General features: G+C 35.7%; 2 protein-coding genes across 2 annotated transcripts; both read left to right on the top strand.

The window, feature by feature from the left end:
- Window positions 1-1110: 1110 nt before the first annotated feature.
- Window positions 1111-2310, top strand: LOC113338369 (secoisolariciresinol dehydrogenase-like). The gene is made up of 2 exons (XM_026583800.1): window positions 1111-1249; window positions 1418-2310. Exons 1-2 carry the CDS (start codon window positions 1206-1208, stop codon window positions 2211-2213), a joined length of 840 nt encoding a protein of 279 aa, XP_026439585.1. The 5' UTR covers window positions 1111-1205; the 3' UTR covers window positions 2214-2310.
- Window positions 2311-13944: 11634 nt separating this feature from the next.
- Window positions 13945-15007, top strand: LOC113338346 (secoisolariciresinol dehydrogenase-like). Its single transcript, XM_026583788.1, has 2 exons — window positions 13945-14013; window positions 14134-15007. The coding sequence occupies exons 1-2, from the start codon at window positions 13970-13972 to the stop codon at window positions 14930-14932; spliced, it is 843 nt and encodes a 280-aa protein (XP_026439573.1). The 5' UTR covers window positions 13945-13969; the 3' UTR covers window positions 14933-15007.
- Window positions 15008-27380: the final 12373 nt, after the last annotated feature.

Here is a 27380-nt window from a genome sequence, read left to right as displayed (position 1 = left end):
ATCGCGGAGCTTGGATAAAACCTACATTAAACATACTGCCTTCTCTGCTCTCCTAATAGCAAGTCCCTTCACAAACCCATCATCAAGGCCGGCCGCACCACCCAATAGTTTGACCCCATTATCTGGCCTTGAGATTCCAGCAGGAAACATCCCATTCCTTATCTTCCGTCCATCACAAGAGGGCCAAAAAATTTATGATTTTCTTAATATTCAATATAAGCCCCAGCTCGGGCCCTTTCGCCTGGACAACTGTGAGTGTCATTGCCACTTCTGCAGTATCACCAATAACAGCACCATCATCAAGATACCAAGCCTGTAAGGATAATGTGCACTGTTCATTATCTTTATTTAGTTTTTATTTATTTATTTTTATTAAGAGAGAGGGAAAAAAATTGGGTATTTCTATCGCTATTAAAAGACAATGACATTATTAATGATGTCATCCCATGTGGGTATTGTCCACCCTATGACCAAACAGTAATATGTAGGACTAAACAATAATATATTTAAGAAAAGGACGAAACATACAGTTGACTAGGTCAACATATCCAAATTAAGTCGTTTATTTTTTTTTTCTAGGACTAAATAGTAGTTTCTACTTTATTTTTATCCGTAGCTCTAGTTTCATGATAAATACCAGAATGTGATAAATCTGGAACATTTACTGTTATCGATTGTACCCTACGAAATTCAGTCTCATGTCATGAGCTTAAGTATAAAGCTAATAAAATAGCGTCAAAACCCGCCAGTGATTTCCGTAGACCGGCTCGAGAAAGGTTAAGTCCTGATATAATAGGAAAAAATCATAGTACTATTAACACTGGAGTATTGAAATGTCTCATGAAGCCAACAACAAAGCCTATTATCGCCGGCACTAGAGTTCTGTCGCTTGAGATGAAAAGATATTGTTTTAGCAAGGCGATAGTCATGTAGAAAAGAAAAGGCTGGAGTGTCTGGGACTTCTCATTTGAATCTGTTTTTGGACATTGGCGTTCTGGAACTAGACAAGGTTTTAGGCCGCTATATCATATGTACTGCGTCAGTCATTTAAAAAATCACCCATGGCAAACTTAAATCCATTTTTCTTATCTTGAGAAAATAGCATATTTCGAGCACGTTTCTTTCAGTGTACGGATCTTATCTTGTCTTTAGTACGAACTTTTTCCTTGGCCACATAGCTCTACTCTAGTTATCGCGTTCAAGAAATGAGAAGTCCTAGTTCCTCACTGGTATCTGCCATCACCAAGAGGTAAATCTAGTAAGAACAATACGGGTTTTCAGTTTTCTAGTGATGGATTTTATAAATTTCAATCGCTGTACAACAGTTGAATTTTGGGCACTTTTGCATCTTACTATACCAGCAATGCAATAAAAAGTTGCTTAGTGCAAATCTCCATTAATTTTTTCCGTTTTGCAGGTTAGAAGGCAAAGTTGCAATCGTAACAGGTGGTGCAAGAGGCATCGGTGAGTGCACGGCCAAATTGTTTGCTCGTTATGGAGCCAAAGTTGTCATTGCCGATGTTCAAGATGATCTAGGCAAATCTGTTTGTAAAGATGTAACAGATTCTACAGGTACCGTCTCTTATGTTCACTGCGATGTTTCAAAAGAACAGGACGTGAAGGATCTCATCGATGGAACCATGGAGAAGTATGGAAAGCTTGATATAATGTTCAATAATGCTGGCATGGCAGGGGATATGGATCAATCAATTTTGGACGGTAAATATGAAAATTACAAGAGAGTTTATGATGTAAATGCAATTGGTTCGGTTTTGGGTGTTAAACTTGCTGCCAGGGTTATGATTCCAGCCAAGAAAGGAAGCATATTATTCACTTCCAGCGTTGCTTCGGTAGTGGCTGGGTTGACCCCAACTGCCTATGCTATGTCAAAACATGCAATTGTGGGATTAACAAAGAATTTGTGTGTGGAATTAGGACAATATAGAATCAGGGTTAATTGCATTTCACCCCATACAACTGTCACACCTATGCTCACCAGCGGATTTAATCTGGAAGCAAGTAAGGCTCATGACATCATTAATAAGTCAGCCATTTTGAAAGAACGTGTGCTTATGCCCGAGGATATAGCAGAGGCAGCAGTTTACTTGGGCAGTGATGAATCCAAGTATGTAAGTGGATTGAATCTTGTTGTTGATGGAGGCTACAGCACAACCAATCCTTCATTTATTACTGTATTGGAAAACAGTATCTGATCTATGCAGCACTTTAAATGTATTTAATTGTCAAAATTATTGCACCTTATATATAATAGTTCTGATAAATATCCAGATTGAATATTGTTTTTCTTAAGATTGCAATTTTCAAATAATAACATTTGAGAAGCTCTGCAAAGACATCCAATTTCAGAGACTATATATCACTATTACACATCATTCCCTAAACTCCCACCTGCAAGGCTATAAATATCCCGACCTCCGAGATTGTCATGCCGCTAGCATGTCATTCACATATAGCAGACGCGCTTATCCCCATTTTACGCCCTCCTGCATCACATGCGTCCACTTCGCGTGAGCTTCCTGTAAATATAATTGATGGATCTACTCATGAGTCATGACTTATCAAAAGTAAGCTCTAAGAAGCCGCCTTAGATGTTTTAGCAGTAGTAAGCGAAGAGTTTTGGGAAGGTGAAACAGCAGTTTGAACAATGGCCTTTGAAGAAGTTCCCATGGTAAATGAATTCTGCCTTGTTTCTTATCATATTTTTCTCTTCTTGAAAATTCGCTAACTTTAGCTCCGTCGAACTATTTTTACCCTTGGGTCTAAATGCCAGAATGTGATAAATCTGGAACATTTAGTCTCATGAGCATATAAAGCTAATAAAATAGCTTCAAAACCTGCCAGGGATTTCAGTAGACCGGCTCGAGAAAGGTGAAGTCCTGTTAAAAGTTAGTACTAGAGTTGAGTTGCTTGAGATGAAATGAGATATTGTTCTAGCAAGGTGTGAGTCAAAGTTTTAGACCACTATATACACTGCCGTCAGTCATTTACAAATCACCCACGGTAAACTTAAATCCATTTTTTTCACTTTAACGGCAAAACCCTGTGAAAATAGCATATTTCGAGCACGTTTCTAGTCAAAGTATGCATCTTATCTTGTGTTTAGTACGAATTTTTTCCGTGGTTAACAATAATTGTTATTTTCTTTGATCGTCTCCAAGAGATTGAGATTCTCATAGCTCTAGTGATCGCATTCAAGAAATGAGAAGTCCTAGTTCCTCACTGGTATCTGCCATCACCAAGAGGTAAACCAACGGGTTTTCAGTTTTCTAGTAATGAATTTTATAATTTCAATCGGTATACAACATTTGAATTTGATCTCTTTTGCATCTTACTAAACCAGCAATAAAAACTGTTTACTGCAAACCTCCATGTCCACTTTGCACGTTAGAAGGCAAAATAGCAATCGTAACAGGTGGTGCAAGTGGTATCGGTTAGTGCACGGCCAAATTGTTTGCCCGTTATGGAGCCAAAGTGATGAAGTGGGATAATTGGCTATGGCTTTAGTGGAGGCCCGAGAACCAACAGTTGCTCAAGCATGCAAATTATGTACGACGAGTAGAGAGTTTTTAGGGAGTTGTATTCTACAATGGTCTTTGGTGTTTTGTGATGTTTATCTCCACGTTTATATCTTACGGGTTTGTCGCATATTGATATGGTTTTATCTTATTAGTTTTCTATTTCTTAGCTAGTTAGGGTTCTATTTAAGGTCTTGTTTAAAGTTTTAGTCGGATGTTTTGATGAATGAAAAAGAAAAGATTAAACTCAAAGAGTTTTCATGTTCACTTTTATGTCTAATCCTATAACCCTGCATCACAAAGTAGTCATTGCCGATGTTTAGTCGGATCTTGGATATTCTGTTTGTAAAGATGTGACCAATACTACAGGAGGTACCGTATCTTATGTTCACTGTGATGTTTCAAAGGAACAAGACGTGAAAAGTCTCGTGGATGGAACCATGGAGAAGTATGGAAAGCTTGGTATAATGTTCAATAATGCTGGAATCTCCGGGAATATGGATCATTCAATTTTGGATAGTGAATATGAAAGTTACAAGAGAGTTTATGATGTAAATGCAGTTGGTTCAGTTTTGGGTGCTAAACATGCCGCCAGAGTTATGATTCCGGCCAAGAAAGGAAGCATACTAATCACTGCTAGTACTACTTCGGTAGTTGCTGGTGGGGCTCCAAGTGCTTATGCTATGTCAAAACACGCAATTGTGGGATTAACGAAGAATGTATGCGTGGAATTAGGGCAATATGGAATCCGGGTTAATTGCATTTCACCCTATGCAGTTGTCACGCCTCTGGTCACCAATGCATTAAGTAAAAAGGCAAGTAAGGCGAAGGAGATTGTTAATAAATCGACCAATTTGAAAGAAGCGGTGCTTCGAGCCGAGGACGTAGCCGAGGCAGCAGTGTATCTGGGAAGTGATGAATCCAAGCATGTGAGTGGAATTAATCTCGTTGGTGATGGAGGTTATAGTACAACAAATCCCTCGTTTGATAGTGTAATGAAACAGGGGAGGTCATACTTCATGAAAGCATTAACAGCGGCAGTAGAATCAGAATTAATAATCAACTTATATTTGAGGTGTATTACTGCCCATTCTAAAGCACTGATAATATCCAGTATCTCTACAACAAAGTTTGTGGTAATGTCCAGGCCACCAGATTCTGCTGTAAGAAAATTTCCAGAGCTATCTCTTGCTATAAAACCATACCCTGAACAGCCCGGATTTCTCCTTGAAGCCCCATCACAACAAAGAAGAGTAAGTCCATCTTCAGGCTGATAGAAAAAACATTCAATAGCTCCTACCGTTTTTACTTTCCTGCACTTGATATCAAAAGTTTTAAGAATTTGGAGATCATAAGAAGAGTTAAACATATAACCTTTCAATCTAGCTTCACATTCATGGATCATCCTGGAGATTCTCTTTTTTGAAGTAGCTATGTCAGGCTTCAAATTTTCAAACAAAACTGTGTTCCTTGCAAACCAGATTGCCACCATAATGTTGGAGGCAGCAATGTACTATAATTCTTGAACCACGGAGCTACTTTTTTTACAGATATTCATGATTTCTTCAAAGGATTTTGGATTCTTGAAAGCAAAAATACTCCCAACCCAACTCCACAAATTTTTTCCATAATTACATTCCCACAGCATATGATTCATAGAATCTTGTTCCTTGTTGCACAAATAGCATCTGGAAGCAATAGACATTCCCCTTTTTTTTTAGCATTTTCATCTGTATTACAAGCTCCTCTACTAATTTTCCACACATTCCCTGAACTTGAAGGATGGATACATGATTTCCAGATTTTCTTATACCACTTCATTTTTGGTTGTTTTATCCTGACAGCATTTACTGCACATGAAACTATGAATTCCTCATTTTGATTTCCAGTACATATCAGTTTTTCTTCTTTCGGAGAGAGAGTAGGAAGGTCATCTATATTGATAAAAGTGAGCATTTCCTCAGGTATCACCCAAGTATTATACTGAATCAGGTCACTGACTTTCATGTTAATATGTTGTTGAATGTAGTCAGTTGTAGGAAAATGACTCAAAATACTGGATTCCAATATCCATGGATCTTTCCATACAGAGATCTTATCCTCCTTCCCTACTATACATCTTGAATTGTTCTCAAAATCCTGTAGAACCCATCTAATGCCAGGCCATATAGAAGATTGCTTATAATAAGAAATTCAATTGTCATGCTGATCTTGAAATTTATCTAGGAAGAATTTAGCCCAGTCTTCTTCAGAATTAATAATTTTCCATAGTAGTTTCATCAAAAGAGCTTTATTAATGTCTTCAAGTTTCCTAATACCCAAGCCTCCTTTCTCCAGTGGTGAGCAAACTTTATCCCAAGAAATGGTAATGTATTTTCTTTCCTCAGCATTTCCACTCCAAAGAAAATTCCTTAGAATTCTTTCACAAGCATCTATTAGTTTTCTAGGCAATTTATAAATTGACATATTATAGAGGGGGATACTACTGAGCACAAATTTTATGAGTGTAACTCTTGCTTGGAAATTTAGGCAAAGACCAATCCAACTAGCTAGTCTTCTTTGAAGCATATCTACAAAATCCCATAAATGTTCAGCCTTAATTTTTCCATGAACTAAGATTACTCCTAGATATTTATCTGGGAAGGAAGATAATCTCATATTCATCAATTTAGCAATCTGATTTTGTCTAGTAGGAGTAGTGCCATCTACAAAGCATTTACTCTTATCAGCACTAACAACTTGACCTGAAGCATTTTGGTATTCTAACAATATGTTTTTAAGATGTACTAGAGTTATTTTGCATCCAATACAGAAGATGAAGATGTCATCAGCAAAGAAAAGATAAGAAGGATAAATACCTCTTCTTATGACCATAGGCTGAATTTTACCATCTTGAATGAATTGATAGATTTTTCTACTAAGTGTATCAGCTGCCAAGATGTATAGGATTGGGGATAAGGGGTCCCCCTGTTTAACTCCTCTACCACACCAAAGTATCCAATAGGTCCACCATTGAGAAGAATAGAGATCTTAGTGGTTTGTAGCAGCACAAGAATCCAATGACAAAATTTATCAAAAAACCCATATTTCTTCATAGTAGATGTTAGGAAATTCCAGCTGAGAGTTTCATATGCTTGGGATATATCAAGTTTAAGGCCCACATTTCCTCCTCTCCTCCTTATATTCATTTCATTTACCATATCAGATGCCAACAAGACATGTTCATGGATGTTTCTCCCTTTGATAAAGGCACATTGCTAAGGAGATATGATCTTTTGAATAATAGAATTCATTCTTAAGGTGATAATCTTAGTAGACATTTTGAAGCAAAAATTACTAAGACCAATGGGTCTAAATTGACTATCCTTCTTTGCACCAATTACTTTGGGAATAAGTACAAGAAAATTTGAATTAAGACCATAAGGGATTAAGTGGTTATACCAGCAGTATTGTATAGCTTTGACAAGGTCTTCATGAATGATTTCCCAAGCTTCTCTATAGAAAATTCATGTATAGCCATCAGGTCCAGGTGCACCATCTTAATTAAGATCAAAAACAGCTTTTTTGATTTCTTCTTGTGTAGGAACTTGTTCAAGAAAAGTGTTATCTTCATGTGAACAGCATCAAGTATAGTGTCTGAAATTTGAACTGGTTGAGATGAGAACTTTGAACTAAAGTGGTTTATCAATAAATCATCTATGTCTTTTTGATTGGTAACCTCATCACCAGTATCATTTACCAATTCTGTGATTAAATTTTGAGAATGCCTCAACTTTATAGTAGAAGACGTGTTGGCATCACCAAATTTAATCCAATTAACTCTAGCTTTTTGACTTAAGAAAGTATGCAAATTTTGAGCAGCTAAGTCTCTTTCTCCTCTAGCAATCACATACTTATTAAGAAGTTTTAAATTAGAAGGATCTTCATCAGATAGGATATTAGTTTCCATCACTTTAACTTCGGCTTGTTTCAGCTTTTCTTGTACATTTCCAAAGATTTCCCAATTTCACTTTTAAAGAATAATCTTCAATCTTTTCAACTTATTCAAGAAAATAGAAATAGAATTACCCATAATATCTTCTTCCCATGAGTCTTTAACTATTTGTAAAAAATTTGGGTGAGTCAACCACATCTTCTGAAATTTGAATGGAGAATTTATTGGCTTGGGAAAATCTAATTCAAAACCAATGAGGCATCTATGATAAGAGATACCCCTTGCAGAGACATGATATTTCCACCCATTATATTTATCTAGCCATTGAGTATTGAATAACGCCCTGTCAAGATTGCATAAGATCCTTTTTCTTCCACATCTACCATTAGACCAAGAAAATTGAAGACCACTTTTAGGAGCCTGAAGGAGACCACATTGTTCAATCCAATCATTAAAATCATTTAGTGTTGTTGACAATGTACTTAAACCTCCTTTTTTTCTCATGAGCTGGAGTAATAGTGTTAAAATCACCAATGTCTAACCATGGTTTGTTTAGATTACTTATGTTAAGGATATCAGACCAGAGTTCCCTCCTATTAACAGTAATTACATCAACATGCACTCTAGTAATCAGAACATTCCCCACCTCTATTGTAATGCATTGTCTTGAAGAGGCAATAACGGAAGGATTATGAACAGCATTGTTCCAAAATAGACATAAATTGGCTTTTCTATGATCATCCTGGAGATTCTCTTTTTTGAAGTAGCTATGTCAGGCTTCAAATTTTCAAAGAAAACTGTGTTCCTTGCAAACCAGATTTCCACCATAATATTGGAGGCAGCAATGTACCATAATTCTTGAACCACAGAGCTACTTTTTTACAGATGTTCATGATGTCTTCAAAGGATTTTGGATTCTTGAAAGCAAAAATACCCCCAATCCAACTCCACAAAATTTGTCCATAATTACATTCCCACAGCAAATGATTCATAGAATCTTGTTCCTTGTTGCACAAATAGCATCTGGAAGCAATAGACATTCCCCTTTTTTTTAGCATTTTCATCTGTATTACAAGCTCCTCTACTAATTTTCCACAAATTCCCTGAAGTTGAAGGATGGATACATGATTTCCATATTTTCTAATACCACTTCATTTTTTGTTGTTTTGTCCTGACAGCATTTACTGCACATGAAACTGTGAATTCCCCATTTTGATTTCCAGTACATATCAGTTTGTCTTCTTTCAAAGAGAGAGGAGGAAGGTCATCTATATTGATAAAAGTGAGCATTTCCTAAGGTATCACCCAAGTATTATTCTGAATCAGGTCACTGACTTTCATGTTAATATGTTGTTGAATGTAGTCAGTTGTAGGAAAATGACTCAAAATACTGGATTCCAATATCCATGGATCTTTCCATACAGAGATCTTATCCCCTTCCCTACTATATATCTTGAATTGTTCTCAAAATCCTGTAGAACCCATCTAATGTCGGGCCATATAGAAGATTGCTTATAATAAGAAATCCAATTGCCATGCTGATCTTGAAATTTATCTAAGAATAATTTAGCCCAGTGTTCTTCAGAATTAATAATTTTCCTTTGTAATTTAATCAAAAGAGATTTATTAATGTCTTCAAGTTTCTTAATACCCAAGCCTCCTTTCTCCAGTGGTGAGCAAACTTTATCCCAAGGAATGGTAATGTATTTTCTTTCTTCAGCATTTCCATTACAAAGAAAATTCCTTAGCATTCTTTCACAAGCATCTATTATTTTTCAAGGCCATTTATAAATTTACATATTATAGAGGGGGATACTACTGAGCACAAATTTTATGAGTGTAACTCTTGCTTGGAAATTTAGGCAAAGACCAATCCAACTAGCTAGTATTCTTTGAAGTATATCTACCAAAGCCCATAAATGTTCATCCTTAATTTTTCCTTGAACTAAGATTACTCCTAGATATTTATATGGGAAGGAAGCTAATCTCATATTCATCAATTCAGCAATCTGATTTTGTCTAGTAGGAGTAGTGCCATCTACAAAGCATTTACTCTTACCAGCACTAACAACTTGACGTGAAGCATTTTGGTATTCTAACAATAGGTTTTTAAGATGTACTAGAGTTATTTTGCATCCACTACAGAAGATGAAGATGTCATCAGCAAAGAAAAGATGAGAAGGATAAATACCTCTTCTTATGACCATAGGCTGAATTTTACCATCTTGAATGAATTGATAGAATTTTCTACTAAGTGTATCAGCTACCAAGATGAATAGAATTGGGGATAAGGGGGCCCCCTGTTTAACTCTTCTACCCACACCAAAGTATCCAATAGGTCCACCATTGAGAAGAATAGAGATCTTAGTGGTTTGTAGCAGGACAAGAATCCAATGACAAAATTTATCAGAAAACCCATATTTCTTCATAGTAGATGTTAGGAAATTCCAGCTGAGAGTTTCATATACTTGGGATATATCAAGTTTAAGGCCCACATTTCCTCCTCTCCTCCTTATATTCATTTCATTTACCATATCAGATGCCAACAAGACATGTTCATGGATGTTTTTCCCTTTGATGAAGGCACATTGCTGAGGGGATATGATCTTTTGAATAATAGAATTCATTCTTAAGGTGATAATCTTAGTAAACATTTTGAAGCGAAAATTACTAAGACCAATGGGTCTAAATTGACTATCCTTCTTCGCACCAGTTACTTTGGGAATTAGTACAAGAAAATTTGAATTAAGACCAGAAGGGATTAAGTGGTTATACCAGCAGTATTGTATAGCTTTGACAAGGTCTTCATGAATGATTTCCCAAGCTTCTCTATAAAAAATTCATGTATAGCCATCAGGTCCAGGTGCACCATCTTGACTAAGATCAAAAACAGCTTTTTTGATTTCTTCTTGTGTAGGAACTTGTTCAAGAAAAGTGTTATCTTCAGGTGAACAGCATCAAGTATAGCGTCTGAAATTTGAACTGGTTGAGATGAGAACTTTTAACTGAAGTGGTTTATCAATAAATCAGCTATGTCTTTTTGATTGGTAACCTCATCACCAGTATCATTTACCAATTCTGTGATTGAATTTTGAAAATGCCTCAACTTTAAAGTAGAAGACGTGTTGGCATCACCAAATTTAATCCAATTAACTATGGCTTTTTGACTTAAGAAAGTATGCAAATTTTGAGCAGCTAAGTCTCTTTCTCCTCTAGCAGTCACATACTTATTAAGAAGTTTTAAATTATAAGGATTTTCATCAGATAGGATATTAGTTTCCATCACTTTAACTTCGGCTTGTTTCAGCTTTTCTTGTACATTTCCAAATATTTCCCAATTCCACTTTTGAAGAATAATCTTCAATCTTTTCAACTTATTCAAGAAAATAGAAATAGAATTACCCATAATATCTTCTTCCCATGAGTCTTTAACTATTTGTAAAAAATTTGGGTGAGTAAACGACATCTTATGAAATTTGAATGGAAAATTTATTGGCTTGGGAAAATCTAATTCAAAACCAATGAGGCATCTATGATCAAAGATACCCCTTGCAGAGACATGATATTTCCACCCATTATATTTATCTAGCCATTGAGTATTGAATAACGCCCTGTCAAGATTGCATAAGATCCTTTTTCTTCCACATCTACCATTAGACCAAGAAAATTGAAGACCACTTTTAGGAACCTGAAGGAGACCATATTGTTCAATCCAATCATTAAAATCATTTAGTGTTGTTGATAAGGGACTTAAACCTCCTTTTTTCTCATGAGCTGAAGTAATAGTGTTAAAATAACCAATAACTAACCATGCTTTGTTTAGATTACTTATGTTAAGGATATCAGACCAGAGTTCCCTCCTATTAACAGTAAGTACATCAACATGCACTCCAGTAATCAGAACATTCCCCACCTCTATTGTAATGCATTGTCTTGAAGAGGCAATAACGGAAGGATTATGAACAGCATTGTTCCAAAATAGACATAAATTGGCTTTTCTATGATCATCCTGGAGATTCTCTTTTTTGAAGTAGCTATGTCAGGCTTCAAATTTTCAAAGAAAACTGTGTTCCTTGCAAACCAGATTTCCACCATAATATTGGAGGCAGCAATGTACCATAATTCTTGAACCACTGAGCTACTTTTTTTACAGATATTCATGATGTCTTCAAAGGATTATGGATTCTTGAAAGCAAAAATACCCCCAATCCAACTCCACAAAATTTTTCCATAATTACATTCCCACAGCAAATGATTCATAGAATCTTGTTCCTTATTGCACAAATAGCATCTGGAAGCAATAGACATTCCCCTTTTTTTAGCATTTTCATCTGTATTACAAGCTCCTCTACTAATTTTCCACACATTCCCTGAAGTTGAAGGATGGATACATGATTTCCAGATTTTCTTATACCACTTCATTTTTGGTTGTTTTGTGCTGACAGCATTTACTGCACATGAAACTGTGAATTCCCCATTTTGATTTCCAGTACATATCAGTTTGTCTTCTTTCAGAGAGAGAGGAGGAAGGTCATCTATATTGATAAAAGTGAGCATTTCCTAAGGTATCACCCAAGTATTATTCTGAATCAGGTCACTGACTTTCATGTTAATATGTTGTTGAATGTAGTCATTTGTAGGAAAATGACTCAAAATAATGGATTCCAATATCCATGGATCTTTCCATACAGAGATCTTATCCCCCTTCCCTACTAGATATCTTGAATTGTTCTCAAAATCCTATAGAACCCATCTAATGCTAGGCCATATAGAAGATTGCTTATAATAAGAAATCCAATTACCATGCTGATCTTGAAATTTATCTAGGAAGAATTTATCCCAGTCTTCTTCAGAATTAATAATTTTCATAGTAGTTTCATCAAAAGAGCTTTATTAATGTCTTCAAGTTTCCTAATACCCAAGCCTCCTTTCTCCAGTGGTGAGCAAACTTTATCCCAAGAAATGGTAATGTATTTTCTTTCCTCAGCATTTCCACTCCAAAGAAAATTCCTTAGAATTCTTTCACAAGCATCTATTAGTTTTCTAGGCAATTTATAAATTGACATATTATAGAGGGGGATACTACTGAGCACAAATTTTATGAGTGTAACTCTTGCTTGGAAATTTAGGCAAAGACCAATCCAACTAGCTAGTCTTCTTTGAAGCATATCTACAAAATCCCATAAATGTTCAGCCTTAATTTTTCCTTGAACTAAGATTACTCCTAGATATTTATCTGGGAAGGAAGATAATCTCATATTCATCAATTCAGCAATCTGATTTTGTCTAGTAGGAGTAGTGTCATCTACAAAATATTTACTCTTATCAGCACTAACAACTTGACCTGAAGCATTTTGGTATTCTAACAATAGGTTTTTAAGATGTACTAGAGTTATTTTTCATCCAATACAGAAGATGAAGATGTCATCAGCAAAGAAAATATGAGAAGGATAAATACCTCTTCTTATGACCATAGGCTGAATTTTACCATCTTGAATGAATTGATAGATTTTTCTACTAAGTGTATCAGCTGCCAAGATGTATAGGATTGGTCATAAGGGAATGTGTTGTTTCAATAAGAATGTCGCCAACTTATCAGTTGGTTGTTAATTCAGTAAGAAAAGAACTAAAAAGTTGTTGCTCATCTGCTCTTTTGTAAGCTTGAATGTATACGCAGATACCATTTAGACTATAGTCTCGTTGAAAGGCTGAAATCACAATCACACTGCGCACAAACTATCAACAACAATCTCTGTTAATTAACAATTTTCCGTTCTTATTTAGACAATAAGGCAAACACCTTGTAAGCATAATAAATAAATATTTCTACTCAGTACAACACAAAATTTAAATGAACTCATTTTTTTAACTAACAAGTAGAAGGTGAATAGAAATTCAAAATTAGCACATCAATCAAGTTAGTTGATCGAATAATCATTCAATTATGCCACAAGTAGGTTACCACTTTAACCTTCTCCGTTACAGAAATTGAGAATGGAAAGAAAAAACTACGGAGAGAATGGAAATTTGAAGAAAGCATATAATATGTTCACAGAGATGAAGGAGAAAAGACAATGGTTGTCTTACAGATATTTGAGCTGATGAATTATTTGTTTCAATTCAGCCCAGATTTTAGAAATTCAAAATTTTACATTCCCGCCTAACTTTTGGTCAAACATTAAAAATTACGTGTCTTCTTTTTTTTTTTTTTTTTTGCGGCCATGTATGCCAAGCTGATCAGTGAGGAGAGTGGGGAGCATTAAAGCCGGCTGAATAGCATTATTGGAAAGAAATGTCCAGATAATAAATTGGCGAGAGGACAAGTCAATGAAAGTCTTTTTTAACATTTTCTGTTTTCTTCTTTCTGGTCAATAAATTTCTTTTTAAATCATTAAGTATTACATAAAGGTTGTCCCCCACTACCTAAATCAATTATTTGGTCGACTCAATTGCATATAATTTTGCTGAGTAAGATGCTCGTAGTTGTTGCATTCAAGAGATGAGTAATCCTAGTTCCTCACCGGTAGCTCCCATCTCCAAGAGGTAAGTGAACCAATTTAGAAACGGTTTTTCAGTTTTCCGGTAAGCTCTTTAGTTACACTCGATGGCACTTGGGTACTATGATATTGCACCAGGAATAAAAGCATGTCTCTTTTTATGCAGGTTACAAGGTAAAGTTGCAATCATAACAGGTGGTGCAAGTGGTATTGGAGAGTGCACGGCCAAATTGTTCGTGCTTCACGGAGCTAAAGTCATCATTGCTGATATTCAAGACGATTTGGGAAAGTCTGTCTGTAAAGATGTAATGGATTCTACCGGAGGAACCATGTCTTATGTTCACTGCGATGTATCAAAAGAAAAGGATGTGGAAAATCTAATCGACATAACCATGAAGAAGTACGGAAAGCTTGACATAATGTTCAATAATGCTGGAATCACCGGAGACCTAGACAGATCAATTTTGAGTGGTAAATTCGAAAATTACAAGCGAGTTTTTGATGTAAATGCACTTGGTTCTGTCTTGGGAGCTAAACATGCTGCTAGAGTTATGATTCCAGCCAAGAAAGGAAGCATATTGTTCACTTCTAGTGTTGCTTCTGTAGTTGCTGGTGAGACTCCGCATGCTTATGCCATGTCCAAACATGCAATTGTGGGATTAACAAAGAATCTGTGTGTGGAATTGGGGCAGTATGGAATTAGAGTCAATTGTATATCTCCTTATGGAGTTGTCTCGCCAATGTTTACTGGTGCAACTGGTGTGGAGGCAAGTAAGCTAGAGGAGATAGTTTATAAGTCTGCAAACTTGAAAGAAACGGTAGTCAGGGCCGACGACATAGCGGAGGCAGCAGTGTATCTGGCTAGCGATGAATCTAAATATGTAAGTGGGATTAATCTTGTTGTTGATGGAGGTTATAGTACAACCAATCCTTCATTTGTTATGGCTAAAAAAAGCAGAATATGAGCAATAGTACTAAATGTGTATTTGATTACATTCTGTTACCAAATTATCACACTTTATAAATAAATTTATGCCCCAGATTGCAGATTTTACTCTTTAAAATTTCTGAAGAGTTGAGGATACAAGAAGAATCAACCAGACCAACAATCACAAATTCAAGATCGGTTAGAAACCATACGAAATTGAAATACTCACAAACAAAAAACTCAAAGAAAATCAAACAAATCTAACACCCCTCTTTTGAAAATCGAGATCAATTTAAGCAATCACTTTCAGAATTCTAAAAAAGGATGACAAATTCAACTGCATAAGGTACGATTTTTCACTCATTTTCCAAGAACATACACAGATTTAGATTGCATCATACCAAACAACAAGTAGTAACTAATTAAAAAGCTCAGAAAACCTAGACTCAGACTGAATTTTTACATAAAATACCTAAATCGAGCAAACCCTAACCCCCAAATCCATAAAGGGTCCTTCCTTGACGCTTCAAAGCATAAACGACATCCATGGCAGTAATAGTTTTTCTTCTAGCATGTTCAGTATATGTAACAGCATCACGAATCACATTCTCAAGAAATATCTTAAGAACACCTCTTGTTTCTTCATAAATCAAACCACTGATACGTTTAACTCCACCTCTTCTTGCTAATCTTCTAATAGCTGGTTTAGTAATACCTTGGATATTATCTCTCAATACCTTCCTGTGTCTTTTTGCTCCTCATTTTCCTAAACCCTTTCCTCCTTTTCCTCCTCCTGACATTTTTTTTTCTACTCTGATTTGATTTCTCTCTGCTGGTTTTGTGTTTGTTTTGACTGTGAGAAATGGTCGAGGACTGAAGAGGTTTTATAAAGATTTTGTTTGGGAATTTAAGGAGATTTAAGGCCGTAGGATTAGTTTGGATCCGTGTTTTATGTTTTATTTGAGTCTTGTTCGTTGATTAGAAACTGGGGAATCCTGATTGGTTCGCGAGTAACCATACGGATTAGAACATTTTTTGATCCAGAAAAAATTGTTTTTCTCGAGTATTTGAGGGATTCCAAAATCCTTTGTAAATTTTGTACATGCTAACCATTTTTTTTCGGAAAGGCAAAGACTAAAATTAACACTCATTAGAAGAAGAGAGCTGAGAAAAAAAGAGTGTTATTAGAGCGACTGCAATGTTACGACTAAACTCAAAGATCAAAGACCAAAAAAAAAGACCAAATATGAGTTTAATCTGTATTGTGACGTTATGGGAAGAAGATCAAATTTGGTCGCGCGTAAAACAATTTTATGCATGAAGACGGGCGGAAGTATTAGTTACGTTTCATTTCTGCGCGGAATTATAAATTACGTTTCAAACGGGCTTTCAAACGGGCGTAAATATAAATCACGTCTGTTATCGAGCGTAAATATAAATTACGTTTCGTATGGGGCGGAATCTTAAATTCCGCCCGTTGATCAGACGGATTCCAAATGACCGCTCGAAGAAACGTAAAAATAAATTCCGCCCGAGTTAAACACGGTCACACAGCACGTGTGATATCAGACGGGCGAACATCTGGTGTCCGCGTGATGAATTGTACGGACGGACATCTGCTGTCCGCGTGATGAATTTGTCAGGCGTAAAATATTTTTACGCCTGAGACGGGCGTATCCAAAATTTCCGCCCCAGAGAGGAATATTGTATTGAGAATGTGTCATCCTGGATACCATTTAGGCACAATGATCACACAAAAGAAAGAAAAAGATATTGGGGTTGAGAGTGAGGAGGAGCAAGTGCAACCTTCTCCCACTGAGAGAATATGTGTTAGGTTTTTGGCCTTTTGTAATAGAGGGGATTGATAGCAGTTGCAAGAAAATTCTCAGAAAGAAAAAGTACATGAGAACTTTTAGGAGCAAGAGAAAGAGAGTAGAAATTATAGAAGCAAGAATCCTCCAATTGGAAGAAATTGCCAAAAGAGAGAGAGCATCAACAGCAGGCACAAAAATTAAAAACCCTAAAAAAAGACATATAAAACAGACAGTCAGTAACCTACTCTCATCTCCACTTTTCCTCATGAATCTCGTGGTGGCATCTTCTAATAAATATGCTCTCAACCACTCACTCATCCCCCACTGTCCTGTGCACCTTTTTATAGCCATCTTTTCGTTTAACCTTTTCTCCATTTGATCTTTTCTGGACTCATTCTCAATACAATATTCTTCTTCTAATTAACAGACAAATGCTAATTCAAGAAGGAAGAAGAAGAATTCTTTCATCAAAAAAAGTCCGTTTGAGAGGGGCGGAATTTTGGTGTCCGCCCCAGAGAGGCGGAATTTTGGTGTCCGCCCCAGAGAGGCGGAATTTTGGTGTCCGCCTGGCAACGCGCGGAATTATGCTGTCCGTCTCATCAGGCGTAAATTTATGTTACGCCCGCAACAAACGTAAATTTAAATTCCGCCCCACCAACATACGTAAATTTGGTTTACGCCCGTTAACAAGCGTACTTTAAATTTACGTCCAGCAACAAGCGTACTTTAAATGTACGCCCGACTATATTACAATTTGGGATTTGGTCGCGACCATATTTGGTCTGGAATTTGATCTTTGGTTGGGATTTGATCTTTACTACGTCCCACTGTGTTACGATCTCATCCCAAATTTTTGGTTATACTCGCCCACTGTGGATGCTCTTAGGGATTAGCTGCCACTCACAATTATAAACCAAAATACTCATGAAAAGCCCATCAAAAAGCTTTGTAGCCTTGGACCAACTAAATAATGCGTATTTAACAAAAATAATACTTTTTCCGTCCCAAATTAGATGAGCTACTTGTAATTTGCACAATTCTTAAGACATGGAGGAAAGGGAGTATATTTAAGTATTTTTTACACTTATATTCTTATGGATAATAACTAGTATGACCGTTGTCACGGTGGGAAGGCCGACCGAAGAAGAATCTGAAGATGGGGTTTGTCTGCGACTACTTTTGTCCCGTTTAATAAAAGGTGATACTTTCACCCCATTTCAGAAAAAGTGATACTTTCGCCCTGTTTCAGAAAAAGTGATACTTTCTCCCTGTTTCGACAAAAATGATACTTTCTCCCCGTTTCGGAAAAAGTGATACTTTCGCCATGTTTCAGAAAAAGTGATACTTTTTCGGAAACGAAGCCAAAGTATCATTTTTCCGAAAAGGGGCGAAAGTATCACTTTTCTCGAAACGGAGCGAAAGTATCAGTTTTCCTGAAACGGGATGTCAAAGTATCACTTTTTCTGAAACGGAAAATTAGTCGATTTATAAACCAAAATATGGTTGCATGATGTGTTATGCATCCTTTGTGGTGATTTGCGTAAGGCCTATGCATTCAATTTTCGAGAATTGTGCCTAAAATAAAAATCATTTTTCTTGAAACGGAGGGAGTACATCGTTTTATTAGTTGCAACGTGAAAATTAGTTGATGCATAAACCAAAATTTTGCTACATAAAGTATTATGTATCCTTTGTGGTTTGCATAATGGATATACAAATTTTCTAAAATTATGCCTAAAATGATAAATACCTACATAAAAACTCTAAATTTGATATTGTTGTTTGTACTTGTTGCGTAAAGTTTTTTATAACCTTTCCAACGAGATAAAATTTGTAAAATTCAAAGACATGGATTTTTAGACATGTTATATTAAAGTTTTCTTTCCAATTATACCCCTGAAAAGATAGGATACACAAGGAGTTATAGTAATTAGATTAAAAGGGAGGGACATTTTTGGTTTTTCGGCCCTAACCATTTCTAATCTTTTTGTGTTAATTGATCACTTACATTTTACAAAAAGAGTGGCTATATAAAGGTCCTCCCTCGCTTCGCTCGGCCGGCCCAACTAGTAAAACTTAGAAATGATTTATCTCTTAAACTATACCACGTTTTTTCGTAAAACTTTATATCGTTGATAAGCATTTTAAAACACCTACCCAACGAATATAAACATGGCCATCAAATGATACATATTTCTTATAGTAACAATAATCAATTAAAAGGGTAGTTTTAGAAATACCCTCTTAATTAGTGAAATAGCTCATCTATTTTGGGACAACATTTAAAACCAACTAACTCATCTAATTTGGGACGGAGGAAGTAAGCTAATATATGCATATGTTCTCGTGTTTATATCATATTCTTATATATTGGATATATCAGAGGTGGACCACTTCAAAGTAAGGTCTTTTTTTTTTAATACGAAAGGAAGGATTTTATTGAGAAAAGAAGATTTACATAGACAGACTATCTTCCGCTAGTGTTGCTTCCGACCAAAGTGGTTTCACATCAAGCCATTCTTCTGAAACTGAAATAGATAGAGCACGCTTACCTATTGAATCAGCTACATTGTTTGCATCTCTATGAACAAAACTACAAGTCCAAAAAACAAACTTATTTAAGAGAAATTGGCAATCCTAAATAATATTATTGTTTAACCAAAGCAACTGCTCCTTCCTTTACATTAATGGCATTGACTACGTTTTGGTTGTCTCCCTCCAAGTGAATTTTCATAATTCCTTTATCTGCTTCCCATCTGATCCCCTCCAACGCTGCCAATGCCTCAGCCTTCTCATGCTCTATTGGTTTAACTGGTGCACTTCTAGCTCCATCAGATGTACCTGCATTGTTTCTAGCTATTAGTCTCACACCTGCTTCATTATTAAATCTGCAAAATGCAGCATCAAAGTTTATCTTAATCACATCAGATTCTGGCATTTTCCACACATTTGAAACAACATTTTGTGATGACACATTTCCTGTAGACACCATTGTTTGTACTCTATGTCAATCATTCATATGAGAGAGTACATTTCTAATGACAGTGTCACAATGTACCTGCAAATTTTCAAATACTACATTGCATCTATGTTTCCAAACTTCCCATATAACAAAAGAGAATTTATAAAATTGATCTATACTTTTAGGCCCAGCCTGAACATCCAGATCAAACCAAGAAGCTATCCAATTATATATGTCATGACCCTGAATACTCAAGAACAAGTTTAAATCAATACCTCTTAACACATTAGCAGTAATAGGGTAATCTAAGAGCAAGTGTTGTAGAGATTCAACAGGGTTAGAACACATGGGACAAGTAGAATCAATATAAGCATTGTGTCTAGAGACTCTTTCTCTAGTGGACAAACATTTATGCAATATTTTCCATAGGAAATTTTGAATTTTTATGGGCAAATTTGCTTTCCACAAAGATTTCCAGTGCAGATGAATAATCATAGAAGAAACCTCGTGTCATCTAAAATTTCTCTATAAGCAGTTTTAACAGAAAAGAGGCCATCTCTAGCTGGAGCCCATCTTAATCTATCCACATCTTAGAATTGCATCAACCATATGACTATCAAACAGAGAGTTAAGAATTTGAAAATTCCAAGATTTACTGTCGCGATCAATAAGTTGGGATACTATTTCATATTAGCAGACATAAGATTAGACTTAGGGGGGGATTTCAGTGATGGAATCCATTTATCTTTCCAAATGGATATCATGGATCCATCACCTATTTCCCAACAATAGTAATTTATAATTGTCTTTGTTCCCTCACAGATTTCGTTCCAAATCCAACTACCCTGCTCATTCAAAGCATCAGTAAGAGGGTTAAACCATTAAAGTATTTGTGTCTTAAAATTGAAGAGCATTGAGAAGAAGGATTATCAAGAATTCTCCAAGCAAGCTTTGTCAGTAAAGCTTGATTTAAGATTTTAGTTTGCCTAATATTAAGACCTCATAAATCCTTAGGTAGAGGAAATACTCTTCCATTTTTTTGGATAAAAAACTTTACCATTACCTTTTTTGGTCCACCAGGATTCTCTTTGGACAACATCAATTTTATTAGTGATTGTTTTTGGCATTTTGGAAACAGCCATATGGTGATTTGCTAGAGTGCGTAACACGGATTGAGTCAGAGTTGTCTTACCTGGTTGGTTTAGGAAAATGGATTGCCAAGTTGCAAGCCTGTCTGAAAACCTATCCACAAGAGGAGCAAAAGAATCTTTTTTACTCCTTGGCAGTAAGAGAGGCACATCCAGATACTCATCTTGAAGAGCCATTCTCTGAATGTTCAAAATGCCAGCAATTTTTTGTTTAGTAGTATCCTGCACTTTACAACTGAAAGCTATACCAGATTTATCAAAATTTACAGACTGACCCGAGAACTTACTGAATTGCTCAATAATTTTGGCTAAAGCAGCAGCTTCATTAGTTCTAGCCTTAGTAAAAACTAGGCAGTCATCTGCAAAAAAGAGGTGAGTAATAGAAGGACTATCTTTTGTTACGGTAATACCATGAATATCACCATTTCTTTCAGCTGCATAAAGGACTCTAGACAAGGATTCCATACAATGAATGAATAAATATGGGGATAAGGAATCACCTTGTCTCAAACCTCTTTGAGGTTTATACATTTCACGTGGTGAACCATTAAGGATGATGGAAGTAGTTACTGTTGAAATGCATTGATTTATGAGAGCACACCAGTCTTCGGAGAAACCTAGAATTTTCATAGAAGCAGTAAAAAAACTCCATTCTACCATATCAAAAGCCTTAGACATGTCTAATTTAATAGCCATCCAACCATCTTTCTTTTTTGTTTTTTTCATATTGTCGATAAGCTCATGAGCTATAACAATGTTATCAGTAATAACTCTACCAGAGAGAAAAGCAGACTGAGATGGTGAAATTATCCTATCCAGTAAAGGCTTGAGTCTATTAGCTAATAGTTTAGAGATCACTTTATAAGTGACATTACATGGACTGATATGTCTAAAATCAACAGGGATAGTAGAGCAGTTCTTTTTAGGAATCAAAGTAGTAAAATTATGGTTTATCTGCTTAAGAATATGCTTAGAATGAAAAAAAGATTGCACCATTTTAACAATGTCAATACCAACAACATCCCACATCTGTTGGTAGAAATCAGGAGGATACCCATCTGGACCAGGACTAGTCCATGGTTGCATGCTAAACAAGACATTTTTAACTTTATCACTATCTGGGATTCTAGTAAGAATATTACTATCAACATTAGAAATGCAAGGAGAGACAACATTAAAGTACACAGAAGGATCATCAGGAGAAGACGTTCTACTCATATTAAAGAAATGATCTTTAAGAGTGGCAGTAATATCATTCCTATTTGTAACCCAAACACCCATAGACTTTTTTAGAGTGTCAATATTAGTTCTTTTTTTCCTGAAATTAACCTTATTATGAAAATGAGCAGTGTTCCTATCTCCATTTCTAAGATCCTCATCTTTATTTCTTTGTTTCCAGAAATCAGCTTGAGCATCGAACCAATAACTTAATTTTTTTTCTCAAGGTCTTCTAGGGAGACATTCTGGTTACCAATTTTGTTACCACTAGAAAGAGCTTCTATTTGGGCCTTAGTCTTGGTTATTTGTGTGTTATTATTTCCAAAACTATGATGATTCCAATCCCTCAAAGCAATTTTGGTATGGCACTAGCTTCTAGTAACTCTATAAGCAATTGAACCAGACTCAGAAATACTCCAATTATTTTTAGTAACATCTTTATAGGTAGGATAATTTAGCCAAGTCCTATTCATTCTAAAAGGCTTATAGGTATTATTTTGAACTCTATCAGTGACAAGCAAAATTGAGCAGTGGTCACTGGCTAGGGGTATTAAATGGTAGCTAGTTGAATTAGGAAAGAAGTTCATCCAACTTAAGTTATATAGTACCCTATCCAGTCTTTCCAAAATAAGCTCATGACCATTTCTCCTATTTGTCTAGGTAAACAGGTTACCAACAAAAGGCATATTGTGAAGACTATTAGAATTTAACTATCTATTAGAATAATCTAAAACAGACTGCTCTACTAAGTTAACCCCTTCCTTTTCATCTTGAGATAGAACAAAATTTAGATCACCTATAACAATCCCAAGGAAAATTAAGATGAGTAGCAACATTATTCATATAAGTCCATTGAGAATTTCTCGAAGCATCATCCAGAGCACCATAAATAAAGGAAAAGAGAGAATGGTTTGTTCTGGCATTAATTCTAATTTTGCAATTTAGAATGTTCAGTTTAGAATCTAGAATATGAAGTTTAACTCCCTCCTTCCACATCAGGCAAAGACCACCTGATAGTCCTATTGGTTCAACTAAGAAAAAATTAGGATATTTTAAGTTTGAAATATAATTTCTCATTTTCTTAGAAATGTTTTTTGTTTCCATCAAAAAGATGACATCAGGATCATTGGATCTAACAAGGTCTCTAAGATGGTTTCTAGTGTTTTTATTTCCAAATCCACATACATTCCAAGACACGAATTTCATGATTTCAAGATTACTGGCAGAAAAATTAAAGAAAAGTTTTTTTAAAGATATTTAAAAGATTAAGAAGATTTTTTACCTCATTCTCCCCACCAGTGATTCCAGATTGTTTGTCCAAGTGTATGGTCTTTGTTGTTGATTGATTTTCATGTATTTCCATCAATGTTATTTGCATCACCATTTTCCTTTTCAGCTTGACAACTATTCCATCTTGAGGAGGAGTAAACGTGTTTATTCTACCATTTCTCCTAGAATTATGAGAAGGAGTAATCGAAGTACTGGGTCTAGCAGAGAAGACTTTTTCAACCCACCAACACCTCCAAATGGCAATGGCTTTTTGTGAAGAGATTCCAGATAAATCGAAGCATCATTACAGGACCCTTTACAATGATTAATGATAAGGCACTTTGGACATAATTTTCTAGGTTGTTTTTCGAAGAAAAACCTTACCCACTTTGTTATTCCAGCAGCAGTGATAGCTAGGACACCCCTCCTTACCGGTGTTAAAAGATCAATCTTGACATGGACTTCCACAGGAACACCTCCTACTAGTACATCATTCTTAGGTTTCAATTGCTAATACTTCACCCATAAGATATACTATTTACTCCACTGATTTCACGTTCATATGCTCCTTCTGAAGATATTGGAGTTGAATCCAGTAAGCTTGTTGCGACCAATCAAGTTCTTGATGACTTAATCTATGGAAATAATCATATAGAATAACCAAGTGCCCATTTAGATTCCATGGTCCTTCTTCAATCACTTTGTCCACCACATCTTTATTCTTCAATTTAAATATCATCACATTAGGATCAACTTCTATGATTTTAACCTCTTCTTGCGGAATAAAATTCCAGGTAAATTGAATGTTTTTTTCAACTAAACCATAAGACATTCTTCCCTCTATGATAATCTTTACTATAAAGAAAATTCTCATTCCCCTGCAACTTCTTCCACATCTGGGGAGTCTCCCTGATTAAGAATGGTAGTATCATCAGCAGCATTTATCTCCAGAGTTGCTTTCCTAAATCTTGCAGCCAGATCCACCACTTCAATAGTATTGTTGGAGCTCCTTGCTTCAATTGTTTGGTTTTCCCCCATTTTTTGATATGGACTTAGATAATTCCAAGGTTTAGTTTTTGGTGGCTGATTTAAGGATTGATAAATACTAGAAATATTAGGGTTTCTGGAAATAAATTTAGATTGGTATCCCTCAGAAAAAGGCATGGAGGAATTTTTGGGATTTGATGGAGAATAAAAGGAGAGTGTACAAATATTCATTGACCAAAACAAAAAGAGGGATTTGAAATTTTCAAATTTGTACCGGCATCTTGGTTTTGAGTAAGTGTTACTTACATATGTTTCATTCATCTTGACTGAATCGGTGATGAAGAAATCTTGAGAATCGGTGATGAAACAATCTTGAGAATCGAACTACACGCAATCTTTAATCAAAGTGATGCAAACAACATTGATTTTTCTAGAGAGAATCGCAGCTTCCACAAGCAAAAGAACAACATCAGCCAACGCTATTACCAATACATCAAACCAGGCCAACGCCATTGAGCAAGGTCGTACAGGGTTGCACACACCTGCCAACTGGCTCCCAAGCCTAATATCTTTAAGATTTTGAGTTTTTAAGCTCATTTTTGCTTTCCCCTAGAAAAATTTTGCGCCCCCTTAGCCAAGTTTTTGCCTCTGCTCCTGGATTTCATGGATTCTGCAAATACTTATTTGATTTCAAAGTTGTGAAGTAACTAGTGCCAAACTTTCATAATTTATTTCCAATGCATAAACAAATGGTATTTAGTTTCTTGATTAGAAGCGCACATCAAACAAGCACTTGAATTTACCTAGCCGTCTCTCAAGAGATAATCTAACGTTATAGCCCCATTGTAACAAATAGTCGATACCAAATTTGATACTTATAGTGACACTTTTAGGTACCAGACTTGTCTTCAAGGAAATACCAGATGTCTACGTCTAAAGAAGATTACCAATTTTCCGTTGTAAGATTGTCGGGGCCGAAAAATCATATTGGCCATAGAGCCTAGTTCTTGTTCGTTTAAGATTCTTATGATATTAAAGTCTCGGGCTCTTCGGAAGACATCATATCTAACACAACGAAGATTTAGTTCTTTAAGTTTTGAAAATAAGAGGAAAGGTCTTTTTAAGGTGTTATCACCAATCCTTTTTTCATTCTAAAATTGGATATTCTTCCCATTATGAATAATCAATCATGGACGGTTCATCCAAACCACTGCTACATCCCTAGTATTAGAGTTGAGTTTTAGAATTGGTTAGGGTTATAATATAGAAGAAAAGATAGGAGAATATGGTTTGAATGAATAATCGATTCCTTGAATGAATAATTACAAAGTATACATGATAGCTATATATATGTAATCTCTTAGAGTTCTAAACTACTTGTAATACAAGTATTACCTATTTTACAGAGTTTCCTAAGATACAATAATTCCTACGTATAACAGAGTTCTAGAACTTGTACGGAACAATTCTAAAACAATTTACTTGAACATCACGTTGTCCCAATACCCTCCCGCAAGCGTAACGGGTCATCTTGAACCGTTAGCTTGGTTCTTAGTGAAGCAAAACGATCTTTGGAAAGTGGTTTGGTAAATATATATGTTATCTGATCTTTAGAAGATATAAATCGAACATCAAGTAGTTTAGAAGCAACTTGATCACGAACTGTTAGAGAACTTCTCGATCGAGCTCGCGAGCGTTACTATCTCAACCTTGTTTGTCAAGTTTAGTTGCCAAAACTATAAGTCTTGATATCTAGTCTACTTATAGCTAAGTCTCGGATTAGGATAGAAAGTGTAGTTGAGCAATAGACTTCACGGCGTTCATCGATTGAAGACGAAGAACTACTAAGGGGAGCTTGTGGAACTTCATCAACAAAAGGTATGTGGAGACTTGAACTCATCTATCACTCAAAATTCTATCTACTCTATCTCCTATTTGATACAAAATTCATATATCTATATAGACTTCAATTATGCATATTTGATATCTCGAGCGAGTTTAACTCGCTTACATATTTCTCGATATATGTGTTGGTAAGCTTTCGCTTTAACCAAGTTCATCTTATATTTTTGACGAAAGTTAAAAGATGATCATGTGAAAATCTTCTGGTAACATCTTACATGATATGTGTGAGACAGTCATTTGATGTAGACTCGGAATGTTTCGTATTGATCATTCGATCACTTGAAAATTGCTTTGAAGCTAATAGTTTGCGTGAGACAGCTATTGTCGTCTTCCAAGAATGTTTCAATGGTTCAAATGAGAGTTTAGAACGATTGGATATAAGCACAGTATGCGTACTTGCATATGTGTGATCCAAGTCCGGGAACCATGGTATGCATACCCGTATGCTTACTGGTTGGTTTAGTGAAAGTCCGGAAACCTTGTACGCATACTAGTACGCATACTGGCGTGAGGTTCAGTTCCGGGAATTTCTGCTGAGTTTGGAAGGTTCGCATACTGGCGAACACAAACTAAGTTCGGCCACTAAGGTATGCATAACCGTTTGCATACTTGAGCAGGTTATGTTCTAAAATCGGTTTGTTCATGAACTAATACATTTATATATAATAAGGAATGCAATATTTTGCAAACCGTGTCTATAATGTTCATGACTTGATTCGAGTGAATCAAAATCGATTTTTCTTCAACTGTGTCTTGTATACTTCTATGAGAATATAAATAATTGAAAAACTCTAGAACTATTTTCATTTGAGTCATTTGAACTAGTTATGGTTAAGATGAATGAGGTTGATACGAAATTGTTCATATGGCTAACTTTGGTTAACTATTGTTGAGCCAACAAAGTTGTACACATTTAGGTACGATTTCTCATATCTAAATGAAGTAACTTTTCATTTGTGTGTAACAAGCTAAGTTCGATCTAATGGTTGAAAGATATTAGCTTGAGTCTAATCAGGTTTTCATCTAATGATGAATATTGAATACTTTGTTACCAAGGTAAAATTGATTGCAAACCCTGATTTGAAGACTATATAAAGGAAAACTCTAGAAACTAGGAAACCTAATCCCCACACCTCCTGTGTGATACTAGTTGCGACTAGAGTCGATTCTCCTTTAACCTTA

The sequence above is a fragment of the Papaver somniferum genome, unplaced genomic scaffold, assembly GCF_003573695.1.
Source record: "Papaver somniferum cultivar HN1 unplaced genomic scaffold, ASM357369v1 unplaced-scaffold_19, whole genome shotgun sequence".
Taxonomy (NCBI): domain Eukaryota; kingdom Viridiplantae; phylum Streptophyta; class Magnoliopsida; order Ranunculales; family Papaveraceae; genus Papaver; species Papaver somniferum.
Note: the sequence above shows the minus strand (reverse complement) of the source record. Positions and strands in the feature narration are given on the sequence as shown.